Source organism: Orcinus orca, chromosome 14, assembly GCF_937001465.1.
Source record: "Orcinus orca chromosome 14, mOrcOrc1.1, whole genome shotgun sequence".
Taxonomy (NCBI): Eukaryota; Metazoa; Chordata; class Mammalia; order Artiodactyla; family Delphinidae; genus Orcinus; species Orcinus orca.
The window spans coordinates 74,284,768-74,312,142 of record NC_064572.1 but is presented as its reverse complement, the minus strand read 5'-3'; the positions used below and the strand labels follow the sequence as shown (position 1 = coordinate 74,312,142).

General features: G+C 36.2%; 1 protein-coding gene across 1 annotated transcript in view; it reads right to left on the bottom strand.

The window, feature by feature from the left end:
* Positions 1-27,375, bottom strand: part of NHLRC2 (NHL repeat containing 2) — a 64,005-nt gene that overhangs the window by 34,029 nt on the left and 2,601 nt on the right. The window contains exons 2-4 of the mRNA XM_004265819.4: positions 26,539-26,691; positions 13,820-14,275; positions 11,239-11,360 (exon numbers count right to left, since the gene is read on the bottom strand). Of these exons, the coding sequence (XP_004265867.1) occupies positions 11,239-11,360; positions 13,820-14,275; positions 26,539-26,691 (731 nt within the window). The remainder of the gene's footprint in view (positions 1-11,238; positions 11,361-13,819; positions 14,276-26,538; positions 26,692-27,375) is intronic.

The window sequence follows — 27,375 nt, the reverse complement described above, 5'->3', positions numbered from 1 at the left end:
CAGTTGATATTTATATACTGATTTTGTATTTTGCAACCTTTCTAAATTCACTTATTAGTTCAAGTAACTGTATAGATTTCTTAGAATTTTCTATGTACATGTCATGTCACTGACAAATAGAGTTATTCTTCTTTCTTCTCATCCTCTATATCTTTTATTTCTCTTTCTTGCCTTATTATAATGGCTAGTACTTCCAGTACAATGTTTAATAGGCATGGTAAGAGTGGGGATCCCTGCCTTGTTCCCCCTCTTGAAGGGAAAGTATTCAATACTTTGCATTAAGTGTAGCTGTAGGCTTTTTGCAGATGGCCTGATTTTATCATATTGAGGACATTCATTTCCATTTGAAGTTCACTAATTTTAACATGATTAGGTATTAAATGTTTTCCAATGTTTTCCTGAATCTAGTGAAGCATCATCTTTTATTCTGTTACTATGGTGAATTACATTTATCACCAGATTTATTCTGGTGAAATCCTCTTGCATTATTTTTAGTAGCTGCTCTATAATATCCTGAAATTGTAAAGAATATTCATCAGTGTAACTTTATTTATATTTTTACTCAACTCAAAATCTGCAAAATATAATCTGCAAAAATACCATAGGCAGCTACAGATGGGCCCTTGAAATAGATCTTGATTTAAGAAATGTATCACAGAAACTGATAGGAGAGTTTAAAAAATCCTCTTGGAAGAAGCCCTGGGCCCAGGTAATGTTACAAGGGAGTTTTAATAAATATTCAAAACCATTAATTCCTATGTTAGACAAATTATTCCAAAAAACAGAAAAAGAATGAAAACCAGCTCATTTGATGAGGTTAGTGTGACCTTGATTCCAAAATCTGGTGAGAACAGTACAAGAAAATATAGAGCCATTTAATTTTAAAATATTAAATATAATTTTGGATAATCAAATCCAATTTGACTTTTTAAAAAAATTCATGATTAGGTAAGGTTTATCACAGGATTAAAAAGATGGTTCAACATCAAAAATATCTATTAATGTAATTCATCACATCAGAATACTAAGGGCAAAAAACTATACAATTATTTCCATAAATGTAGAAAATGCATTTAATAAAATCATATAATAATTCTTAGTAACAAGGAATAAAGTTTCTTAACTTCATAAATATTTTATTTCCCAAAGCTATGGAAAATATTAAACTTGTGGAGAAAGTTTACAAGAGTTCCATTTAAGACTACGAGCATGACAAGACACCCACTATGGCTGTAATGCTTAAAAGCAATATAATAAAAGGAAATGGGAAGTATAAAAATAAGAAGGGAAAAGATAAAACTGTCATTTGTTCCTTCAAAAAATATAATTTAGTTACATGAGAAAGAAACAGAAGTTTTTGCAGAAATGGATAAGTTGATCCTAAAATTCATATGGAATTGCAAGGGATTCAGAACAGTCAAAACAATGTTGAAAAAGAAATAAGTAGGAGGATTCATACTTTCTGATTTCACAACTTATTAAAAGTTATAGCAATCAAAACAGTGTGGTACTGGCATAAGGACAGATACATAGATCAATGGAATAGACTTGAAAGTCCAGAAATAAACCCATGCATGTATGAATAATTTTCAAAAGGTTGCCAAGACTATTCAATGGTGAAATAATAGTCTCTTCCATAAATGGTTCTGGGATAACTGGATCCACATGTAAAAGAATGAAGTTGGACCCCTACTTCATACCATATGCAAAAATCAACTAAAAATGGATCTAAGAGCTAACTGTGAGAGCCATAACTATAAAAATCTTACAAGAAAACATAGGAATAAATCTTCGTGACCTTGGATTTGGCAGTGGATTCTTACAAGACACAAAAAATATAAGCAATGAAAGAAATAAATAGATAAATTGGGAATCATCAAAATATAAAACTTCTGTACATCAAAAGACATGATTAAGAAAGTGAAAGGAGGAAGAGGGAGGAACCAAGATGGCAGAGTAGAAGGACGTGCTCTCACTCCCTCATGGGAGAACGCCAGAATCACAACTAGCTGCTGGACAATCATCGACAGGAGGACACTGGAACTCACCAGAATAGATACCCCACATCCAAAGACAAAGAAGAGGCCACAATGAGATGGTAGGAGGGGCACAATCACAGTAAAATCAAATCCCATAACTTCTGGGTGGGTGACTCACAGACTGGAGAACACTTATAACACAGAAGTCCACCCACTGGAGTGAAGGTTCCGAGCCCCAAGTCAGGCTTCCCAACCTGGGCGTCCGGCAACAGGAGGAGGAATTCCTAGAGAATCAGACGTTGAAGCCTTGTGGGAATTGATTGCAGGACTTCGACAGGACGGGGGGAAACAGAGATTCCACTCTTGGAGGGCACACACAAAGCAGTGTGTGCATCGGGACCCAGGTGAAGGAGCAGTGACCCCAGGGGAAACTGAACCAGACCTACTTGCTACTGTTGCAGGGTCTCCTGCAGAGGCAGTGGGGGGTGGGGGGAGCTGTGGCTCACCGTGGGGACGGGGACGCTGGCAGTGGAGGTTCTGGGAAGTACTCCTTAGCGAGAGCCCTCCCAGAGTGTCATTAGCCCCACCAAAGAGCCCAGGTAGGCTCCAGTGTCGGGCTGCCTCAGGCAAAACAATCAACAGGTAGGGAACCCAGCCCCACCCATCAGCAGACAAGCGGATTAAAGTTTTACTGAGCTCTGCCCACCAGAGCAACAGTCAGCTCTACCCACCACCAGTCCCTCCCATCAGGAAACTTACACAAGCCTCTTAGGTAGCCTCATACACCAGAGGGCAGAGAGCAGAAGCAATAAGAACTACAATCCTGGAGCCTGTGGAACAAAAACCACATTCACAGAAAGACAGACAAGATGAAAAGGTAGAGGGCTATGTACCAGATGAAGGAACAAGATAAAACCCCAGAACAACAACTAAATGAAGTGGAGATAGGCAACCTTCCAGAAAAAGAATTCAGAATAATGATAGTGAAGATGATCCAGGACCTTGGAAAAAGAATGGAGGCAAACATTGAGAAGATGCAAGAAATGTTTAACAAAGACCTAGAAGAATTAAAGAACAAACAAACAGAGATGAACAATACAATAACTGAAATGAAAACTACACTAGAAGGAATCAATAACAGAATAACTGAGGCAGAAGAACGGATAAGTGACCTGGAAGACAGAATGGTGGAATTCACTGCTGTAGAACAGAATAAAGAAAAAAGAATGAAAAGAAATGAAGACAACCTAAGAGACTTCTGGGACAATCTTAAATGCAACAACATTCGCATTATAGGGGTCCCAGTAGGAGAAGAGAGACAAAGGACCCGAGAAAATATCTGAAGAGGTTATAGTCGAAAACTTCCCTAACATGGGAAAGGAAATAGCCACCCAAGTCCAGGAAGCGCAGACAGTCCCAGGCAGGATAAACCCAAGGAGAAACATGCCGAGACACACAGTAATCAAATTAGCAAAAATTAAAACAAAGAAAAATTACTGAAAGCAGCAAGGGAAAAATGAAAAATAACATACAAGGGAACTCCCATAAGGTTAACAGCTGATTTCTCAGCAGAAACTCTACAAGCCAGAAGGGAGTGGCATGATATACTTACAGTGATGAAAGGGAAGAACCTACGGCCAAGATTACTCTACCCAGCAAGGATCTCATTCAGATTCGATGGAGAAATCAAAAGCTTTACAGACAAGCAAAAGCTAAGAGAATTCAGCACCACCAAACCAACTCTACAACAAATGCTAAAGGAACTTCTCTAAGTGGGAAACACAAGAGAAAAAAAGGACCTACAAAAACAAACCCAAAACAATTAAGAAAATGGTCATAGGAACATACATATCGATAATTACCTTAAACGTGAATGGATTAAATGCTCCAACCAAAAGACACAGGCTTGCTGAATGGATACAAAAACAAGAACCATACATATGCTGTTTACAAGAGACCCACTTCAGACCTAGGGACACATACAGACTGAAAGTGAGGGGATGGAAAAAGATATTCCATGCAAATGGAAATCAAAAGAAAGCTGGAGTAGCTATACTCATACCACATAAAATAGACTTTAAAATAGAGAATGTTACAAGAGACAAGGAAGGACACTACATAATGATCAAGGGATCAATCCAAGAAGAAGATATAACAATTGTAAATATTTATGCACCCAACATAGGAGCACCTCAATACATAAGGCAACTGCTAACAGCTATAAAAGAGGAAATTGACAGTAACACAATAGTAGTGGGGGACTTTAACACCCCAGTTAAACCAATGGACAGATCATCCAAAATGAAAATAAATAAGGAAACAGAAGCTTTAAATGACACAATAGACCAGACAGATTTAATTAATATTTATAGGACATTTCATCCAAAAACAGCAGATTACACTTTCTTCTCAAGTGCGCATGGAACATTCTCCAGGATAGATCATATCTTGGGTCACAAATCAAGCCTCAGTAAATTTAGGAAAATTGAAATCATATCAAGCATCTTTTCTGACCCAAACACTATGAGATGAGAAATGAATTACAGGGAAAAAAAACGTAAAAAACACAAACACATGGAGGCTAAACAATACGTTACTAAACAACCAAGAGATCACTGAAGAAATCAAACAGGAAATCAAAAAATACCTAGAGACAAATGACAATGAAAACACGACAATTGAAAACCTATGGGATGCAGCAAAAGCAGTTCTAAGAGGGAAGTTTATAGCTATAAAGCCTACCTCAAGAAACAAGAAAAATCTCAAGTAAACAGTCTAACCTTACACCTAAAGGAGCTAGAGAAAGAACAAACAAAACCCAAAGTTAGCAGAAGGAAAGAAGTCATAAAGATCAGAGCAGAAATAAATGAAATAGAAACAAAGAAAACAATAGCAAAGATCAATAAAACTAAAAGCTGGTTCTTTGAGAAGATAAACAAAATTGATAAACCATTAGCCAGACTAATCAAGAAAAAGACGGAGAGGACTCAAAACAATAAAACTAGAAATGAAAAAGGAGAAGTTACAACAGACACCACAGAAATACAAAGCATCCTAAGAGACTACTACAAGGAACTCTATGCCAATAAAATGGACAACCTGGAAGAAATGGACAAATTCTTAGAAATACACAACCTGCCAAGACTGAATCAGGAAGAAATAGAAAATATGAACAGACCAATCACAAGAACTGAAATTGAAACTGTGATTAAACATCTTCCAACAAACAAAAGCCCAGGACCAGATGGCTTCACAGGCGAATTCTATCAAACATTTAGAGAAGAGCTATCACCTATCCTTCTCAAACTCTTCCAAAATATAGCAGAGGGAGGAACACTCCCCAACTCATTCTACGAGGCCACCATCACCCTGATACCAAAACCAGACAAGGATGTCACAAAGAAAGAAAACTATAGGCCAATATCACTGATGAATATAGATGCAAAAATCCTCAACAAAATACTAGCAAACAGAATCCAACAGCGCATTAAAAGGATCATACACCATTATTAAGTGGGGTTTATTCCAGGAATGCAAGGATTCTTCAACATATGCAAATAAATCAATGTGATACACCACATTAAAAAACTGAAGGAGAAAAACCATATGGTCACCTCAATAGATGCAGAGAAAGCTTCCGACAAAATTCAACACCCATTTATGATAAAAGCCCTCCAGAAAGTAGGCATAGAGGGAACTTACCTCAACATAATAAAGGCCATATATGACAAACCCACAGCCAACATCGTCCTCAATGGTGAAAAACTGAAAGCATTTCCACTAAGATCAGGAACAAGACAAGGTTGCCCACTCTCACCACTACTATTCAACATAGTTTTGGAAGTTTTAGACACAGCAATCAGAGAAGAAAAGGAAATAAAAGGAATCCAAATCAGAAAAGAAGAAGTAAAGCTGTCACTGTTTTCAGATGACATAATACTATACATAGAGAATCCTAAAGACACTACCAGAAAACTACTAGAGCTAATCAATGAATTTGGTAAAGTAGCAGGATACAAAATTAATGCACAAAAATCTCTGGCATTCCTATATACTAATGATGAAATATCTGAGAGTGAAATCAAGAAAACACTCCCATTTACCACTGCAACAAAAAGAATAAATTATCTAGGAATAAACCTACCTAAGGAGACAAAAGACCTCTATGCAGAAAATTATAAGACACTGATGAAAGAAATTAAAGATGATGCAAATAGATGGAGAGATATACCATATTCTTGGATTGGAAGAATCAACATTGTGAAAATGACTCTACTACCCAAAGCAATCTACAGATTCAATGCAATCCCTATCAATCTACCACTGGCATTTTTCACAGAACTAGAACAAAAAATCTTAAAATTTGTATGGAGATACAAAAGACCCCGAATAGTCAAAGCAACCTTGAGAACGAAAAACGGAGCTGGAGGAATAAGGCTCCCTGACTTCAGACTATACTACAAAGCTACAGTAATCAAGACAGTATGGTACTGGCACAAAAATAGAAATATAGATCAATGGAACAGGATAGAAAGCCCAGAGATAAACCCACGCACATATGGTCACCTTATCTTCGACAAAGGAGGCAGGAATGTACAGTGGAGAAAGGACAGCCTCTTCAATAAGTGGTGCTGGGAAAACTGGACAGGTACATGTAAAACTATGAGATTAGAACACTCCCTAACACCATACACAAAAATAAGCTCAAAATGGATTAAAGTCCTAAATGTAAGGCCAGACACTATCAAACTCTTAGAGGAAAACATAGGCAGAACATTCTATGACATAAATCACAGCAAGATCGTTTTTTGACCCACCTCCTAGAGAAATGGAAATAAAAACAAAAATAAACAAAGGGACCTAATGAAACTTCAAAGCTTTTGCACAGCAAAGGAAACCATAAACAAGACCAAAAGACAACCCTCAGAATGGGAGAAAACATTTGCAAATGAAGCAACTGACAAAGGATTAATCTCCAAAATTTACAAACAGCTCATGCAGCTCAATATCAAAAAAACAAACAACCCAATCCAAAAATGGGCAGAAGACCCAAATAGACATTTCTCCAAAGAAGATATACAGAGTGCCAACAAATACATGAAAGAATGCTCAACATCATTAATCATTAGAGAAATACAAATCAAAACTACAATGAGATATCATCTCACACCGGTCAGAATGGCCATCATCAAAAAATCTGGAAACAATAAATGCTGGAGAAGGTGTGGAGAAAAGGGAACCCTCTTGCACTGCTGGTGGGAATGTGAATTGGTACAGCCACTATGGAGAACAGTATGGAGGTTCTTTAAAAAACTACAAATAGAACTACCATGTAACCCAGCAATCCTACTACTGGGCATATACCCTGACAAAACCATAATTCAAAAATAGTCATGTACCAAAATGTTCACTGCAGCTCTATTTACAATAGCCAGGAGATGGAAACAACCTAAGTGTCCATCATCCAATGAATGGATAAAGAAGATGTGGCACATATATACAATGGAATATTACTCAGCCATAAAAAGAAACGAAATTGAGTTATTTGTAATGAGGTGGATGGACCTAGAGTCTGTCATACAGAGTGAAGTAAGTCAGAAAGAGAAAGACAAATACCGTATGGTAACACATATATATATGGAATCTTAAAAAAAAAAATGTCATGAAGAACATGGGGGTAAGACGGGAATAAAGACACAGACCTACTAGAGAATGGACTTGAGGATATGGGGAGGGGGAGGGGGAGCTGTGACAAAGTGAGAGAGTGGCATGGACATATATACACTACCAAACGTAAAATAGATAGCTAGTGGGAAGCAGCTGCATAGCACAGGGAGATCAACTTGGTGCTTTGTGGCCACCTAGAGGGGTGGGATAGGGAGGGTGGGAGGGAGGGAGACGCAAGAGGGAAGAGATATGGGAACATATGTATAACTGATTCACTTTGTTATAAAGCAGAAACTAACACACCATTGTAAAGCAATTATACTCCAATAAAGATGTTAAAAAAAAAGCAATTGACTTTTGTATATATATATAAAAAAAGACAACTCACAGAATGTGGGAAAGTATTGAAAATCATATATCTGATAAGGAATTTGCATCTAGAATATATAAAGAACTCTTACAACTCAATAATAAAAAACACAAAAACCCAATAAAAAATTGTCAATGAATCTGAATAGACACTTCTCAAAAGATGATAAACAAATGGTCCATATACGTAGGAAAAGATGCTCAACATCATTCCTCATTAGAGAAACACATATTACAAACCACAATGATAGGCCACTTCATATCTAGTAGAATGCCTAGAAGTTTAAAAATGGAAAATGAAAAAAAAAAAAAAAAAGAAAATGGAAAATGATAAGTAATGGTGAAGATATGGAGAAATTGGAACCCACATATATTGCAGGTAGATATGTAAAATGATGCAACCACTGTGGTTTAGCACGTTCTCAAAAAGTTAAACACAAAATATAAAACATATGAATCAACACTTCCAGTATTTACAGACTTACCCATGAGAAATAAAAATGTATGTCCACACAAAACTTATATGTGAATTATTTATAAATAGCCCAAAACTGGAAAACACCTTAAATGCCCACCAACTGTTAAACAGATAAAATGTGGTTTATACATGCAACAGAATGCTATCCAGCAATACAAAGGAATTAATTACTGACATGTTACATCATCAATGAACCTCAAAAACATTACACAGAATAAAAGAAGCCAGACACATAAGACCATACACTGTATGATTCTGTTTATATGAAATGTTCAAAGAGGCAAATTTACAGAGACAAAAAGTAGATTAGGGCTGGGGGTGGGAATGGGGATTAACTGTAATTGGGCATGAGGGTTCTTACTAGGAGGATGAAAATGTTCTAAAAATGATTTATGGTGATGGTTACACAACTTGTTAAATTTACTAAAAATTCCTGAATTATATTCATGAAATGGGTGACCTTTGTACTATGTAAAATGTATCACAATAAAGTTGTTATAAACACACACACACCAAAAAAAAAAAAAAACCACACACAAAATACTACATGTTTTACAAGATCACAGATAAATAAGAAAATGTGAATCAAACATATCAGAAAGGCTGCCTATAGGAGTACTTATGTACAGGGAATGGCAGGGGAAATGGGAATGGAGATGAAGAGGAATTTACAAATTAATAAATAAGTTATTCTAACAAGAGACAGGTCGGCATGGAACGATGATGTTCATGAGCTGTGAATGTAGGAGTATGATCAACCCTCTGCAAATGAGATCTTAAACAAATGTAAAATACAATAAATACATTTATACTTTTAAAATTTTGTTTTTTTTAAAACAAAAGGAAGAAATCATAATTCTCTCATTTCCATTTTTGCAGACACTAAACTAAGTCATAAAAATGACCTCGAGTAACCTATATTTATCATGATTATGCTACTTAAAAAGTATTTGAAATGCAGTCAATACTCCAAAACCCACTAAGTCCTAAAGCAAGAGAAATAACATAAAATCAAAAAAGGACAAGTACTCCCTGTATGTTGTGGGCTACATATATTACTACTTTAATATCCTGTTAGATATCTATGACACTATGATGAATTTTAGAAGCATAGAACCCCCAAAAGATAATGATAAGGAAATACTGACCTCTAAGGAGTTATAACATAAAAGCACTCTTCCCAGAGTATACAACATTAAGCTATTAGTCCTATGAAAAGTTCTGCCTAAAAAGGGCTCCTTGGTCAAATAAGTTTAGAAATACCACACACATATCCCCCCACTAGTGTATTCACAATATATTAGCATATTAAAATATATTAGCAAGACTTTCAAAAAATAAGTCTGCTTTAAGGGCTTCCCTGGTGGTGCAGTGGTTGAGAGTCCGCCTGCCGACGCAGGGGACGCGGGTCTGTGCCCCAGTCTGGGAAGATCCCACATGCCGCGGAGCGGCTGGGCCCGTGAGCCATGGCCGCTGAGCCTGTGCATCCGGAGCCTGTGCTCCACAACGGGAGAGGCCACAACAGTGAGAGGCCCACGTACCGCAAAAAAAAAAAAAAAAAAGTCTGCTTTAATTTATAAATCCACAAAATCCTTTTTTCATGTAACATCTTTTCATATTAAGAGGAATTCACGCTTTAGAAAATGCTTCATTCAACAGATGTTATTTGCTTATAAATTAATTCAACAAATATCTAATAAACACCTACTGTGGGCCAGGCACTGTTTTAGGTGCTTAGGATTTCAGTAGTAAAGAAAACAAATGTCATGCCCTCATGGAGATTTACATTACAGTGGTTATTATTAAATGTTCTACATATGTTTTTTCCTATTATATATATATTAGTTGATAATTTTTATAATATAAATGGGCAAAAATATCAAGAGAGAGAAATAGCAAGAAAAGCAAGGAAGTACCTAAATGTACTTAGGTACAATATGTAGTACATATATGTTCAGACAGAACTTACTTATTTTCCAAACAGAAATAACAACTTAAAGACCAACAGATTACAGTCAGAATACTCATCAATAAGAAATGTTTAAAATAACTAGGTAATACTATGCAGTCATAGTCATATGACTAACATGGAAAAAAAAGTTAAAAAAAGAATGTAGGAATTATGTATGTACATTATGATTCCATTTGTTTAAAGAAGAAGATTCTCTAGAGACAGTCCTTTCAATATAAAATTATTCGTACATGGGTAGAAAATTTCTGAAGACACAAATTTTAACAATGGTTGGTTACCCCTGGAGAGCCTGAATAGATGATTAGGAGACCTTTTTTACCTTTACATATTAATTCATTTTTTTAAAAACAAGATCATATATTACTTTTATAATGAGATAAAATAAATTTTAAGACTAACTGACAGATAAGTATTCCCAGACAAAGCATAAGAGCTGAAGGGATGCAGGAGTGGTATGTTTTTTTTTTTCTAAGTTTGAGAAAATTTAACTGAAAAAGGACAAAGCATCTCTTTATAAATAGTAGTTAGGAAAATACCTCAAAATGAGGAGCTTTTGGGTGATTACGCACATGACTTTAAAATAAAGGATTAAGAAAACGATTTGATGTGTTTTGTCTAAGAATAAAGTTAAGCAAGTAACCTCTGAACAAAGCTGAATGAGGATGATCTGAAGTATTTAAGCAACACCCTCTCACTTCAAATATTTATGTAGCAAGTAAATATAAGTTTTTCTGATTAGAAGGATTAAAACTTTATTTAAAATGGAAAATTACCTTTCTTATAAGGTGGTTTTCTGTATCTGCCACATATATGATATTATCCATTATGGCTACACCTTGTGGTGAGTTAAAAGTTGACTCTGAAAACATTCCATCTTTTCTTCCAGGGTTGGGTCCTACAAGACAAGATAGCTGTAAGACAAAATTTTTCCACTTAAAGTTATCTCAAATTAACACCGAAAAAATAAAATTTGTATTTAAAGCTGGGATTTTAATATAAATAACTTGATACTTCTACCTAAAAACTAAACTGTATCCCAAGATACCTATTTTTCTCAAGTAAGTTTTGCTAATGACAGGGCTTACTAGATAATGGTTACTAGTACACTTTAGTAGTAGATAGCAGAAGAAATTACTTTAAAAAGCATCTGAATTACCTATTATCTAGACTAGAAAGAATTAAAAAATAACTTACATCTTTTACAATCTAGATGAATGATTTTTAACAATTTTGGAAGATAAACTCCTTTGCTTACAACTGAAAATTACGAACCCTTTCCTTACAAAAATACACATGCCCATAAAATGTCACAGGAATTTCAAGGGGTTCCTAAATCATGAGGATCATTCAAGCATTTCTTAATAGTCCATGAATCCCAAGTTAACAGACTTCGTTTAAACCCTAGCTCTTCCTAGCTGATGATCTGGGCAAGTTCTGTGTGTCTCAGTTTCTCTTTTGTAAAATGGAATTAATAATATACCTAACTCATAGCACTGTGAGGACTAAATAAATTAATACTGGTAAAGTGCTTAGAATAATGCCAGGCATATTTTTGTTTGCTATTATTACTATTATTAATAATACTATTTATTACTGTTGGTGATGAGAGTTCCCTGGGGAAAAAAAAGGGAGAGTACTGTGATCACTTCAGATTGGAAAATACTGTATACTATAACCTCCTCTCATATATTCATGAGATACATTAGGCAGAGTAAAAGATCTGAGTACAGTGACACCACCACCACCAAAAATCTTTTAAAGCACATCTGACCAGTATTTCCTGAGTGTATCTGACCACGGAATTCTTTTATAAAATTGTAGAATAACTATAAATTTATCACAAGATAACAATATTCCTAGAAACATATTTGGAAAAGGTAGCTTGCTGATAGTTCCTCTGTTTAACAAAGGAGAATATCCATCTAAACTAGAAAATTTTAGAAATCTATTAAAAACTTTTAACCATTTAAATGTAATTTGCTATAACAGATGCTTTTTGAGTAACAACTGTCATAACTTCCTGTTATTAACCAAAATACCAAGTTGCCCAAGCAAAATAAACAATATAGAACACACACATACTCTAACAGAAACAACAAATAAGAAACAAATGAATTCAAGAGCTAAGGGAATGATACCTTGGCATACTAAGAATAGCCTCAAGACTTAGGAAACAATTAGTTTATTTTTTAGTTTATTTATTAGTTTATTTGCATCAGGAATGTTGATATCCCTACTTTATGTACTAACACTGCATGTGTGACCAAAGTAGGATTGCAAAGAGATGCATTACTTTTCTCTTTGACTAATTATGTTGTCAGATGTCAGTTCAGCCTGGTAAGCAGGATTAATAATGTACTTAACAGATTTTATTAATTATATAAGATGTCAATAAGAGCCCTTTTTAGATCAAGACCAGGGAGATATGAAAGAAAATGATCTATGCCTATATGATACTTTTATTTCACTACAACCAAATGGAATGGATTCAGAAGTATGCTTAAGTTCTTATGGAAGGAGAGAAAAGTATAATAATATACAAATCCTAGGTTATTTCATAATCTAAGACTCAACTTCCTAGGGTATTGCTGTGGTCTTAAAAAACATATGGCTAGGGACTTCCCTGGTGGCGCAGTGGTTAAGAATCCGCCTGCCAATGCAGGGGACACAGGTTCGAGCCCTGGTCCGGGAAGTTCCCACATGCCGGAGAGCAACTAAGCCCGTGCGCCACAACTACTGAACCTGCACACTAGAGCCCGCAAGCCACAACTACTCAGCCCGCGTGCCACAACTACTGAAGCCCGCTTGCCTAGAGCCCGTGCTCTGCAACAAGAGCAGCCACCACAATGAGAAGCCTGTGCACCGCAACGAACAGTAGCCCCCACTCGCTGCAACTAGAGAAAGCCCGCACGCAGCAACAAAGACCCAACGCAGCCATAAACAAACAAATAAATAAATAAATATATGGCTATATTTTGATGGAAAGTGAATACTTCCATTTAAAATGCCTGAAATCTAAAATGTATATAATACTTTCATAAGATACAATACTGTGGCAGTTTTTTGAAAAAACAAGATGGGATATATGAATATACTTGAAAATTACACAAAAGATTTCCTCCTTTTGATCTTAATGGAGTTTTTTTGGGTAGTTTTGTTTGTTTTTGAGGGAGTGAGAAGAGATTAATTCAGACACAATTAACAAAATAATTTCTGATGAAGTTAAAATCAGTGTATATTGCCCTTCTACAATTAGTTCTTATTTATAAATTTCAATTTTAATGCATTTCCTTGAACTAGTTTTTTACATGTATAATGTAAAATACATTATATAACATAATTAGCAAACTTTACCTCCAATGCTGTACTGAATTTGTCCATTCCTCCAGACGACCAAAATTCTATGATGTCCAGTGTCTGCTATTACCAATCTATTAGAAACATGGTCTACTGTTACTTTGCCAGGAAACAGCAATGGTGAAGGTGGCAAAGAATCTTTATAGAGTTTTATTCCAATTTTATTATCTCTGATCTGTCCCCTGTCTTTGTAATATTTTAAAGCTATTGAAGTATATAAAAATAATTTCTCTCTATGTCCTTCTCCAATCAAAGAAAACAACATGTTTCCACGGGGTCCAAGTATGATCAGAGTTGGCCAGCAGGAAACTTCTAGTTCTTGCCAAAGGCTGGCATCTGCATCATTAACCACAGGGTGGGTGATGTTGTATCGAAGAATAGCACTCTTAACGTTATCCAGGACTTTTTCATTTGGAAACTTAGCCGAGTGAACACCAACAATCAGAAGACCATCTAAACGGGAAAAGTTATACGTTGAACATTATGAAGTATTAAAGTTTGAATATCACCATCCACATATTAGGTTTTGGGTCATATATAAATATAAACAGTCAGAGATTAAAAAAGAGGAAACATAGAACTAAATTAGTATCTTCAACTGCGTTTACACTCATGAATAAAAAATTAACATTTAAATCTAAATTCAAACACATATGATCAAAACCATGCAGCTATTTTAAGTTTAAAACCCTGTGTCCTTTATCTAGATAAAGCTTTAAAATAATATTCTCTATTTTCTTAGAAGATGTTGAAATTTTATAACTTTTTTCCACCTGTTTTAATCCCCTTTGAAATTCACAGTGACTATGATTGCTTTTTGTTGGTATTTATTATCACATTATCCTCTTAAATTTTTCTGACCTAACTCTATTATAGATTAACATAATGAATATAAGCAAGATGTTTCCATAAGGTCTTTATTTAAAATTCCTATTGTATAGTTCTTAGAACAAACCTTGTTGTAGACAGCAGACCTGCTGAAAACTAAAAACAACATATTTCTTCTATCTAATCAATACAGTATATCAAGAAAATAATATAGAAAAAAGAAGTATGAAGTGTTAGGCTGGATTCAGAGAAAAACTCAGCATTGATTACCAAGTAACATGTTACCTCGGGCATGTTACTTAATCTCTCTGTGCATCAGTTTTCTTATTTGTAAAATGGGAAAATAACAGGAATTGCCTCATAGGTCAGTTTTGAAGATTTAAAAAGATAAATCTGTATAATAAATCTGTATAAATCTGTATATTTAGCATAGTACCTAGTTTACTGTAAAACTTCAACAAATGTTCATTATTATTATTTTTTAAAGTTATAAGTACAAAGATAACCAATAAAAGAGAAATACAACACTTCCTACATATCAAAAGAAATCAGTAAAGTAAAATAGCAAAAAAGCACATCATGTTGAGAAACAGCAAATAAAACCTAATACACAAAATAACACAATAACTATACATAACACTACTTATAAATAAATGTGAATGGGTTTAACTCACCTACTAAAATGATTTGGATCAGAAAAGCTAAAAATAAAGATATGCACAAAGATACGTGGGCAAGTGAAAGCGACAGGAACATAAGGGTGTGATCCTGGTAAGTAGGATCTACCCAACAAGGTAGATTTCAAGCCCCAAAGCATTAAACAGGGCAAAGGAAGAAATGTTTTAATGTGAAAAGCATTCACAACAAAGATAAAACAATTAGGAATATCCATGTACCAAGCAATAAAGGAAGCAACTTATTTCTATTTTAAAAGTTTTCTTAAAAAAAAAAAGTTTTCTATTTTTGTTCCAGTGGTTATTTTCTATTAATACTTTTTAATCATATTATAAAAGTATTAATCCCCATTTTTTATAACCTTTTGCTATCTGACCTACCATTTTTAAATGGCATCCTTTACCACTTATTACCTATACAATAATCAATAGTCTTCTGTTTCCCCTCTCTCCTTTTTCTTTCCATCTTTCTTTAGTTGCATTCTTTCTAATTTTGTCAGAATATATGATTTTATATTATTCTTCTACTCTTGGGTGATGGATTTATAGATTTAGCTAAGTTGGAATTGTTTTCCAGTATTCTATTCCCTGCCTAGCTCTGGGTTATCCTGGACCACAAGATATTATGTGAGAGAACTGGAAGGTGTTAAGGGCAGCAGCAGCCATATCCTCTCTTGTTGGAAGACTGGTGCAGGGCACCAGGTGCTACTGCAGTTTACACACTCTGTAGCTCATCCACTGGCTCACCTCAGCGGTTGTGGGGTAGCAGCTGGGCCCCGGCAGCTCCACCAGCTCCTGCCAGATCTCCTCCCTCAGCTTTTGCAACTCCTGGGCCAGGCAAGTTTTTAGCTCCTGATGAGGGGAACAAACTTATTTTTCTGGTCACCTCATTATTTAAATTGGAAGCTTACATAGGTTCCAGTTCATCCTTACGGGTTCCAGTTCATGCGTGCAGGTTGTAGTCTACCCTTGATCTCCCCTACTTCTTATCCATCTTTCCTTTCCAACTGTCTGAACTTCTGACTTCAAATTGAGGCATCAGACACAGAAGCAACAGCTATATACATGTAGACTAGTTAACCAGCTCCCACAATTACATAAAGTCAAGTGCCTTTAACAAATCCTTATTATTTCTCCTTACTCCTAGTGGTCCTTCTCCCCTGATCAAACTCTGATTCACCAAAACGCCTCATCCTCATTGGTCACAGCTCTACAAATACATGTATGAAGTCTTCATTCATCCGTCTGGAGTTTCCGTAGTCATACCTGGTTAGAATCTCCCTCAAGTAGATTCACCAGAACGGGCACATGGGCACAGTATTCTCTGAGTTCTTGGACATTCAGAACCGTCTTTCTAGGACTTCCCTGGTGGCACAATGGTTAAGAATCTGCCTGCCGATGCAGGCGATACGGGTTCGAGCCGTGGTCCACGAGGATCCCACATGCTGCAAAGCAACTAAGCCCGTGCACCACAACTACTGAGCCTGCGCTCTACAGCCCGCAAGCCACAACTATTGAGCCCACGTGCCACAACTACTGAAGCCTGAGCGCCTACAGCCCGTGCTCCGCAACAAGAGAAGCCACCGCTCGTGCCAACTAGAGAAAGCCTGCTCGCAGCAACGAAGACCCAACGCAGCCAAAAAATAAATAAATAAATTTATTAAAACAAATTAAAAAAAACTTTCTATAACCTTGATTGATTCTTGAAAGGCAGCTGCTTAGATATACAATCCTTGGTTTGTACCTCCTTAAGATTCTTAGAAACGTTGCTTCACTGTTACCTTGCTTTGTATGTTATTTGTGAAAAGTCTGTCCAGTCTAATTTACATGTCTTTCAAAGTCATCTTTTCCTAGAGGCCCTGAGGACTTTTTTTTAAACATCTTTAAAGTGTAATAGTTTTACTAGGATACTTCTTACCCTGTTCTGGGTATTTTCCCTGGTATCTAGTAGGCCCTTTCAATATGTAGATTTAAGGTTCCTTTTATTTCTGGAATGTCTTCTTGGATTCTAATTTTAGATATTAGTTCTGGTCAGTTGTTTTGATTTTCTTCTCCAGTCTCCAAAGTAGTCTTATGTTGGACCTCTTCTCCTAGTCTTCCAATTCAATCATTTCCTCTCTAACCCTTTTTACTACTTTTTTTTTTAAGCTCGTTTTCAGTCTCTAAGTCTGTTTTTATATCCCTGCTTTAGCTCAATGCCCCTTATAACATTTTTACATGAATTTATTACCCCTTAGACACCCTGTAATTTAGTCTTCATCTCTAATATTATTCGGACTTTTTTCTTCTATTTCTTTTCTGGTTCAATCAACACTCATTTCTTCCTTTGTTTTGTGGGGGTGGGGGGGGCGCGTCCATTTCTGTTTTTAGTTTTTAAATTTCTGATTCAAGCTTTTTCATTATTCCTAAATACTTTTAGAGGATATGTCATTCAGTATGGAGGACTGTGTTATAGTTTCTGTCAACTTTTTGATTAAGTGAGAATTTTCATCAGCATTTCAACTTTGAATCACATTTTCAGCTTTTTACAGTTTTATATGGATGTGATCTGCTTTTTAATAATCCTAATCAGTTTTTGGACAGAGCTCCTAGTTTGAGAGTGCCCTCTTCTGACAGTCCCCCTTTTCTGTGCAGTCTCTTTTCAGATAGCGCCGTTGGAAGAAGGAGTTGATGTGTATATTCTTTTGTTTCTGCAGCATCCTTAACTTTTCCCTCTTATCTTCTTCGTTCCCTTCAGTAGACTATCTCCAAGGGAAACTACACACACCTCTACATATCTGATTCTCTTCCAGAAGCGATGCTTCTCTGAGGCTTCTGTTCCCAGTCCCACACTCTTTCAAGAGCTAGTACTATGTTCTAGTATATCCAAACCTGTGTTCAGTATTTTGCACTTAGTGTTGGAGTTTCTCTTTCTGCAGGTAAGGGGATTACTCTTTTTGTGCTTTGCCTAAGTCCTCTGAACCACTTTCTTTTTTTCATGGAGTCTTTTAAGCCTCCTCCATTTCTGTTCTCAGCACCTGCTGGCTAGTAGCAGCAGGATCTTTAATGGAAGTAAGTTCATTTCACAACTTACAGGTAATTTGAAGGCCATGATATTCTCTGTCTCCTAGTATTGCTGAAGGTAGGATCAAGTGTGGTTCTATTTACTCTCCCTGTTGTTTTTATGTTTGGGGAGCGGGCGAAAGGGACATGGGGAGATTCAAAATTAGGTAGCCACCATTCTCCTCCAAACCCAGAAGTAGCAGAGATAGATTTTTGTTTTTAACATCAGGTTTACTGAGATATAATTTAAAGTAATTTTGTACTTTGATAATTTGTTGAGTAAATAAATATAAGTGAGTCCTAAAACCAGCCTCTAACTTAATGGAGAAGAACTAGAAGTTTTCCAGTAAGATAAGGAACAAGGCAGAGATGTCCACTGCTTCCACTACTATTTAACAATGAGTAGGAAGGGTGATAGTAGACAACAAAATCAGACAAGAGAAATCAGTTATAGGCGTAAGAACTGGAAATTTTCTTTGCAGATAATATGATAGTATGTTAGGGAAACTCCACAGAAGCAATTACAAAACTAACCCAAATAATAAAAGATTCAGGAAGTTGTGGAATATAAAATTAACACACAGAAATCAATAGACTTTATATACCTACATAATACCCAGTTTTGGAGGATATAATGGTAAACAAAACCCCATTTACAATAAATAGCCATAAACATATGAAAAGACTTGTTCACCTCCACTCTAAAATGCAATTTAAAACTACACCGAGATACCATTTCTCATATACTAAACCAGTAAAAGTATGTCAACACATTTTACTGGAGCGGCAACGGGGAAAGAGACACCATACACTGTTAGTAAGAATGCAAACTGAGGGAATTCCCTGGCAGCCCAGTGGTTAGGACTCTGCACTTCCACTGCAGGGGGCCCAGGTTTGATCCCTGGTCAGGGAACTAAGATCCCGAAAGCTGTGTGGTGCGGCCAAAAAAAAAAAAAAAGAATGCAAACTGGTACAGTCCTCCTGGTACGGAACATGGCAACATCTAACAAAATTGTATATACGTTTAACTTTGACCCAGCAATCCCACTTCTAGGAATTTACCCTTAAGATATACTACCAGCAGTACAAAAATGTATCTGCAAGATTATTCACTGTTTGTTAAATATTATAAACAAAGTAAGGGCCAATACACAGGATAGGAGAGTGGCTGAATAAATTATGGACACACAAAGTACTATGCAGCTACTAAAAGTAACCAGGAAGTTCTTTATAAACTGATATGGAGTGACTACCAGGAAAAATGTCACATGATAAAAGTGAAGTGCACAAAAATGTCCAATAGTATGTCAGTTTTTATGTTAAAAAAAGAAGAAATTTTAAAAAAGAAAAAGAATGGGACGGAAAGAATGAGAACGAAGGAATAGGCAGAAGAAATGGGTGGATGGATCTATACTTTCTGTATAGTTCTGACTTTCAGACCATGTTATAATTTTGCATACTCGAAAACAAAATCAACAGAAATGGAGAAAGGGGGCCTAAAAGTACAAACAGAAACAAATGAATCTAGCTATATTTCAAATGAATAACATAACCTCATGGGGGGTGAGAGGGACTAGTTTAAGTAATTTTTAAATTAGTTGAGAGGGACTGGAAGCAAAGACACCCCAACAGCAACAAACACGTCTAGTGCCCGGATCTTGGTTTCTCAAAACCATTCCCAATGTTCAATACTAAAAGGAATGAGAGCTCCTTGGAGAAGAGGCTGATTCAGAAATGGGGCTGGGAAAGTAGAAGATGAACCCGGAAATATTTTGTTGTGACAAGTAAAGAAGTGCTCAGAGAATGATAAGGACATGTCAGAAGGACACAGGGGATAGCTTGAAGGGGATCCCATTAGTCAAATACAGAAAATTTGAAAATCAAAACAAATGATTGATGATTTATAATAACAAATTAAAAAAGAAACCATGAATTGAGTCCAAATATATTTTATATATATAATATATATACACAATATATACCTTATTACTTCAAAAAATGTATTTTTTTCCTTTGGTCAATATATCCCAACACTTCTTTGAAAAAGTGATGACTGAGGTGAGATCTAAATGATGAGAAGATGTTAACTATGTGAAGAGAGCAACAGAGGAGATTTCAGGGAGAGAAAACAACACATTGAAAAGTGGGACAAGACAGAGACCGAAGAAGGTAAGTGACTAAACACAGAGAACAAAGGGGAGCATGGGACAAAACAAGAATAAACATACAGATAGGGTCAGTCTCGTAAGTCATAATAAGGATTGAGATCTTTTTCTTAAAAGCAATGGAAGTCAGATGGAGAATGAAGTGCAAGTCTCAAAGATACTTCAAACTAAACTCACGAACTTCCCCTCCAAACGTCCTTTCTACAGCGTTTCCTGTCACCAAATGGCACCACCGTCTTTCCAATTACACAAGCCAGAAACCTACCTAGGATATCTCTGTAATAACCAACCAGCCCTCTCTCATCACCCATAGTTAATCCATGACTGAGTCCTATTGATCTTAACAGCTATAACGGGCTAAGCTATTATCATATCTCACAGGGAGCACGACAGCCTTGTCACCAATCCATTTCTTGTCCACTAATTAGTTGCCCACCCAGGAGATGAACTGATCTTTAAAAAACACAAATCTGATCACATCACCCTCTGGCAGAAAATCCTTCCTAGGCTTACCCAATGGAAAACCACATGCAAAAACCACATCTCACTTCTCCAGCATCTTTTTCCACTCTTCTTCCCCTCCCTCAGGGTACTGTAGCGACCAGGACTTTCTTAGTTCGTCCAGAATATCATTATTCCTCTTGCTTTAAAGCCTTGACACATAATGTCTCTCTGCCTGGAACCTTCTCACCTAGTAAAGTCATACCTGTCTTTTAGATCTCAGCTCAATTTTTACTCTTAAAAAAGCTTTCTTTAATTCTTCCAGATTAGAGTAAACCTCATTATTTGTTTTCATAGCAGTCTGTAATTTTCTTCTTTTTTTTTTTTGTCGGTACGCGGGCCTCTCACTGCTGTGGCCTCTCCCGTTGCGGAGCACAGGCTCCAGACGCGCAGGCTCAGCGGCCATGGCTCACGGGCCCAGCCGCTCCGCGGCATGTGGGATCCTCCCGGACCGGGGCACGAACCCGTGTCCCCTGCATCGGCAGGCAGACTCTCAACCACTGCGCCACCAGGGAAGCCCTGTAATTTTCCTTCTTAGCACTAATCAGAAATTATAAAAATATTTGTGTGGTTATTTGATTGTAAGTTTTCCCCTTGTTACACTGTAATTCCTATTAATTATTTAGGGATCATACACTATTTTATTATTTACCAGCATAGTGTCTCATACATAATAGGAAATGAATGGACAGGACACAAATACTGAAGAAACATATTTGTACAATATATAAAGCACATCGTATTGTCTAAATAGAATATCTATATTGATCTACATACAAGGACAACTGCCAAATAGCTATGCAGCTCATTTTTTCAGTGTCAACAACCTTAAAGTGTACAGAAATTTTTCTTAAAATATTTTGCTTGTTCTATTAATCATACAGAATAAAAAACAGGATGTAAAAGATTCTTCCCTTTATGGATCTTTTGCCAACACATGGATCAAAACTACTACATTTAAAATAAAACATGGAAAGAAGAAAAGGAAGAAAGAGAGACGAGAGGGAGAGGAAAAAGAAAGGGAAAGAGAAAAGGTAAAACCAAATAAAAAGAACAGCTGCTTCTAAAATATTAGTAATAAAATAACTTTTTAAAATCATTTAAGAAACTTCAGGGAATTCCCTGGCAGTCCAGGGGTTACGACTCCGTGATTCCACTGCAGGGGGCATGGGTTCGATCCCTGGTCAGGGAACTAACTACAAAGGTCTTATTTTTCAGAAACGTATAGACATATAATACAATTATGCATAGTAATATATAACATTTAAATACAGTATATAGCAAACAGTACAGTTTAATCACAGGCAGTATAATAACTTAGTTCAATGCAAAAACTAAAAATATTTAAGGAGTTTTAGATGTTACAAAACCTGTAAATTGAGGCATTTTGAGATCTAAAAGACGAGCATGACTTTACTAGGCAAGAAAAGATGAAGGCAGGTCACAGAGGCTAGAATACCCCGAGGGGAGGGAAGGGAAGAAGGATGTGGAGAGATGCAAACATTAAGTAAAAAAATCGGGGGCTTCCCTGGTGGCGCAGTGGTTGAGAGTCCGCCTGCCGATGCAGGGAACGCGGGTTCGTGCCCCAGTCCGGGAGGATCCCACATGCCACGGAGCATCTGGGCCTGTGAGCCATGGCCGCTAGGCCTGCGCGTCCGGAGCCTGTGCTCCGCAACGGGAGAGGCCACAACAGCGAGAGGCCCGCGTACCGCAAAAAAAAAAAAAAAATCAAAATCACCCAAACACTACATTAAAGCAGAGATGAGAAACATATGTGAATTTTTTTTAAATTTCAAAAACTGACATTTCCCTGTGTCTACATTAAACACTATGAAAGTTTGCCATAAATCAGCCAATATTTTCATCATACTTTATTTAAGAACAAAGAATAATCAGTATATGGGGTGCTGCAGAAAGAAAGTGGGAAGTGTGTACAAAAAAGAGTTAACATAGCAGGCCCCACTACTATTCTTTCAAAGACCTGCTTACAGGGCTAGTCCTTGCCTGTATTTCGGAAGCGTTCCCATCATTCCCAGAACTGATGAGAGTAGCTCACAAGGCCTAAAGTGCTGGGTGCTGTCTCTAGTGAGCTTCCCTGGTTGGCAACATCCAAACTCGCTGTAACAACTCTTTGCTGGGGGAATTAAGCACCTCTTACGCGACTCCACCGAGAGAGGACTCGGCTTGCTCCTGGCCTCCCCTGGATTCAGCCCCAGGCGTTTTTTCCCTTGGCTGATTCTGCTTTGTGTCCTTTTGTTGTAATAAATTATAGCCATGAGCACAGCTACATGCTGAATCCTGTGAGTCCTCCTAAAGAATTATTGACCTGGGGGTGGTTTTGGGAACTCTGACACAGAGTAAAGCTGTATATTGACTCATTAAAAGGTTTAGTTTCCCTATAAATTAGAAATACATTCTTCTAATTTTTAATAAAGTGAAAAACATAACGAGAATACCAGTGTTTACTCAGCAGTGTTATAGCATTTAGGTTTTTAAAGTCTGATTTAATTATATATTAACATTCACCTAGCAAACACATTTTAAAATATGCCAACTTTTCCTACTAGATGTTTTCTTATAAAACAAGTCCTTTTCAGGGCTTCCCTGGTGGCGCAGTGGTTGAGAGTCCGCCTGCCAATGCAGGGGACACGGGTCCGTGCCCCAGTCCGGGAAGATCCCACATGCCGCGGAGCGGCTGGGCCCGTGAGCCATGGCCGCTGAGCCTGCGCGTCCGGAGCCTGTGCTCCGCAACAGGAGAGGCCACAACAGTGAGAGGCCCGTGTACAGCAAAAAACAAAAACAAAAACAAGTGCTTTTCCTTAGATGATAGCCATTGTGCTAAATTTGGGTATTATATATCATTAATGTATCCAGCATAAACAGGTAAAAGAAATTAGAAACCCTCAAGGAGAAACCAGAACCATTCATTACTATTAAGTATCTTTTTACTTTTGCTTTAGATCTTTGGCATTTATAATTTCTTCTACGCTATTGTGAAAGTGATACTGGTCACCATTACAAACCAGACTTTAAAAGCTGTTTACAGAGGAAGGAAACTGAGTATTAAAGCGGGCTTCTTTCAGAGTGTTTTTGAATTAAAATGCACTTCCTCACTCAGCTGAGCATTTCCAGCTTACTGATAAAATGAACTGAATATTTCATGGAATAGAAACAGGCTGCTTAATGTCTCTTCAAGAACATAAATAGCATTGCTGAAGATAAATTCAGAAACATCAGATAGTAATGAAATAAGACACAGCATCATGATAAATCAGGAGATTGGAATTAACACATACATACTACTATACATAAAATAGATAACTAACAAGGAACTACTGTATAGCACAGGGAACTCTACTCAATATTCTGTAATAACCTATATGAGAAAAGAATCTGAAAAAGAATGGATATATACATATATATAACTCATTCACTTTGCTGTACACCTGAAACTAACACAACATTGTAAATCAACTATACTGCAATAAAAATTTAAAAAAAAAGACAGCAACAAGAAAGCAAATTTAGTGACAGCCTACTGAACTTTCATATGATAATCTCTAGGTATGCCTGCTTTTGTGAATATGAACTGAACTTATCTTCTAAGCAATACAAAAATCTTTTATTTCTAAGTTACCAGCATTTTCATACAGCAGCATAATAATGAAGTAATGTTTCTTTGAAATTACAATGTTGAAACCACTTACAAAGTATTTTACTTTTCAGAAGTGTATTTACATATAAAAAATAGTTATTATTTTTTGTCACAATGTGTTATAAAAATATTTTCAGTAAACTGGTAAAGAGATTGTTAAGGATCCATTCTAAGAAGCCACTGAATTTGCTTCAGGTATGGGGTTAACCAATTAAGTTAAACAGTCCATTAGGGGCGATCTTAAGTAGGAAATGGTTAACTTTGGGATTTTTAACCCAGTCTGTAAGTGCCATTCTGAAACACAAATCGTACCGTCATCCTCCTCTTAAACAAGTAAATCAAAAACAACCTTGAACATCTCTGTACTTTCAGTGGATGAAAAAGTCCATTAACTATTAAGAACATTATACAAAGCCCTTCGTAACGCAAGTCCGAACCTAATCTGCCTTCCTCCCCTTTAACTCTTCCCAGGGGCCCCTATAACCTTGCGACACTAAACTATTTACCACTCTCCAAACCTACTCTTCTGTGCTTCCTTCCTTGTTTACCTGTCACTTCCTCAGCCAGGAGTGTCCCTCCTGCCCCATTTTCATTTTCAGCTGCACTCCTGCTCATTTTTCAAGTTCCAGCTTAATTGTCTCCTTCTCTTGAGAAATATTTTCCAAAGCTTCCAGGCAAAGCGAGTTGGTCCTTTCCCCATGTTCCATAATGCTTTAATTCAACTTTGTTACATGTTTCCCCAGCAGTTAGAGTACCCTGCACATAATACTCAATAAATGTATTTATTACATGGACTTGAACAAGACACATAAGTATCCAAAACCTAGGAGATAATGAAATACTCATGTTTCTTAAATATAGATGAATTTTTGAAAACATGGTTTAGCTATTGGGAATATTTGAGTTCTTGGTGAATCTCACCCATAGGCAATTCCAAGATACAGCCCGTTACAATTTAAAAGCATCTGAAGTTTCACCTGCACTGAAGGTTTTATCCAACACTCCTTTTTTTAAACTAAGTTTCAAGAAATCCTTCATTTTTGTACATGTATACTCTATTCTCATCTTTACTCTCACAAGATCAGTAACCCCCTCTTCTTTTTAGTCACTGCAAAGAGGACAGCTTCAATTAATTTAAGCCTAATTAAATGGAACCTTTAATTAGTTTCATTTATCCCATATGCTCTCTTTTTAAAAAGAAGTAAACAAGAAAAAATCTGAAAAAATGTCAGAGTTCTAAAGAAAATACTAAGTATAACCTCTTACATTTTCGGAATTTGTAATACCATAAAAAAGGATTTCCTAGTGTGCTTTGGAAAACATTAACCTTTATAAATAATTTTTAAATAAAGCAGGGTCAAAGAAAAAGTATCTGTTATAATATTTTGCCTTCCAAAATATTAGCACAGGTAGTAGTTTATGTCATTTGAAATTAAAGGAAGCTTATTCATATTTCCTAATAAGAACTTTAAACCTTTTTATCACAACAAGAAGAATATAAAATTAGTCACACATTTCATTTTTTCTTTTTTTCATAGAACAAATTTAGGTAAGTCCAGGTATACAAAATGACCTTTTTAAAATACTTGATCATGAAAAAAGTAAACTATGTCCTATCTTTAAAGAAAGACCATAGACTAAATGCTGGTTCTTTAGGAAGGCAAACCATCATCACTAAGCTTAACTCTTCATGAAAAGGTACATGGAGTCCTTAATTCATAGATTAGAAATTACTTTAGAATCACTGAAGTCTTGCCGAATGTTTCATTCTCCTATGAGCAAAATGAGTCAGCTACTCCTCCAGTGACTATGCCAGGACAGACTGTTAGAAACCAATTAAAGGGCAGATACCTTTATCAGAGTATGTGTGCTCTAATGCATGAAGATCAGGCAACAGGTGAATACAGTTTATGCAGCAGTAGGTGAAGAAATCAAGGACAACCACTTTTCCACATAGATCCTTGTAGACAGAAATAGATTCTTCTGTGTTCAGCCATTCTAACCCTGAAATTTACACAAAATAAAAAATGATTAAAGGAAATGATCAAGATAATTTACTTAAAACTTTCTATTAAAATGTGAACAATTATTATTTCTAAGGAAGGAACTGGCAGGGCAGGAAGGGAGTGGGGAGGTAGATGATGAGAAAGCTACTACTATGAGACAGTCTGCAAATATAGTAAGAAAAAGCTACTAAATTCTTTCAGAAATGGTATATTAGTCTGTGTGTGAAAGGAAGTAAGATTAACATATTTAGGTAAAAATAAGAGGAAATATCGAATATTAAAAGGACTTAAGTACATGATTAGGTACAAATGGGCTACTGAGAATGAAGGTCAACCTTAAGAATAAATATCAAAAAAGTGTTAAAATATAAGGATAAACATACAAAATACCTAAGCCCATTTCATAAAAGAGCTGAAATGCTCTGGATTTGAATGAGACCTCAAATACAAAATATTTTAAATGCAAAGTTAAGCAAAACACACTGCTGTTATTATAGATTTCATGGAAGCAACACTAATATTGAAGAAGAGCATGTTCCCTTCCCTCCAAAGAAAAACAGAATCTCATTAATCTGTGCTTTTGTAAATTAGAATTTATAATTACTTGACCATGATTTACAATTTTAACTATGCACTATGAAGAAAAATTTTGTTAAACAAAAGTAGATTAAAAGTACAGCAT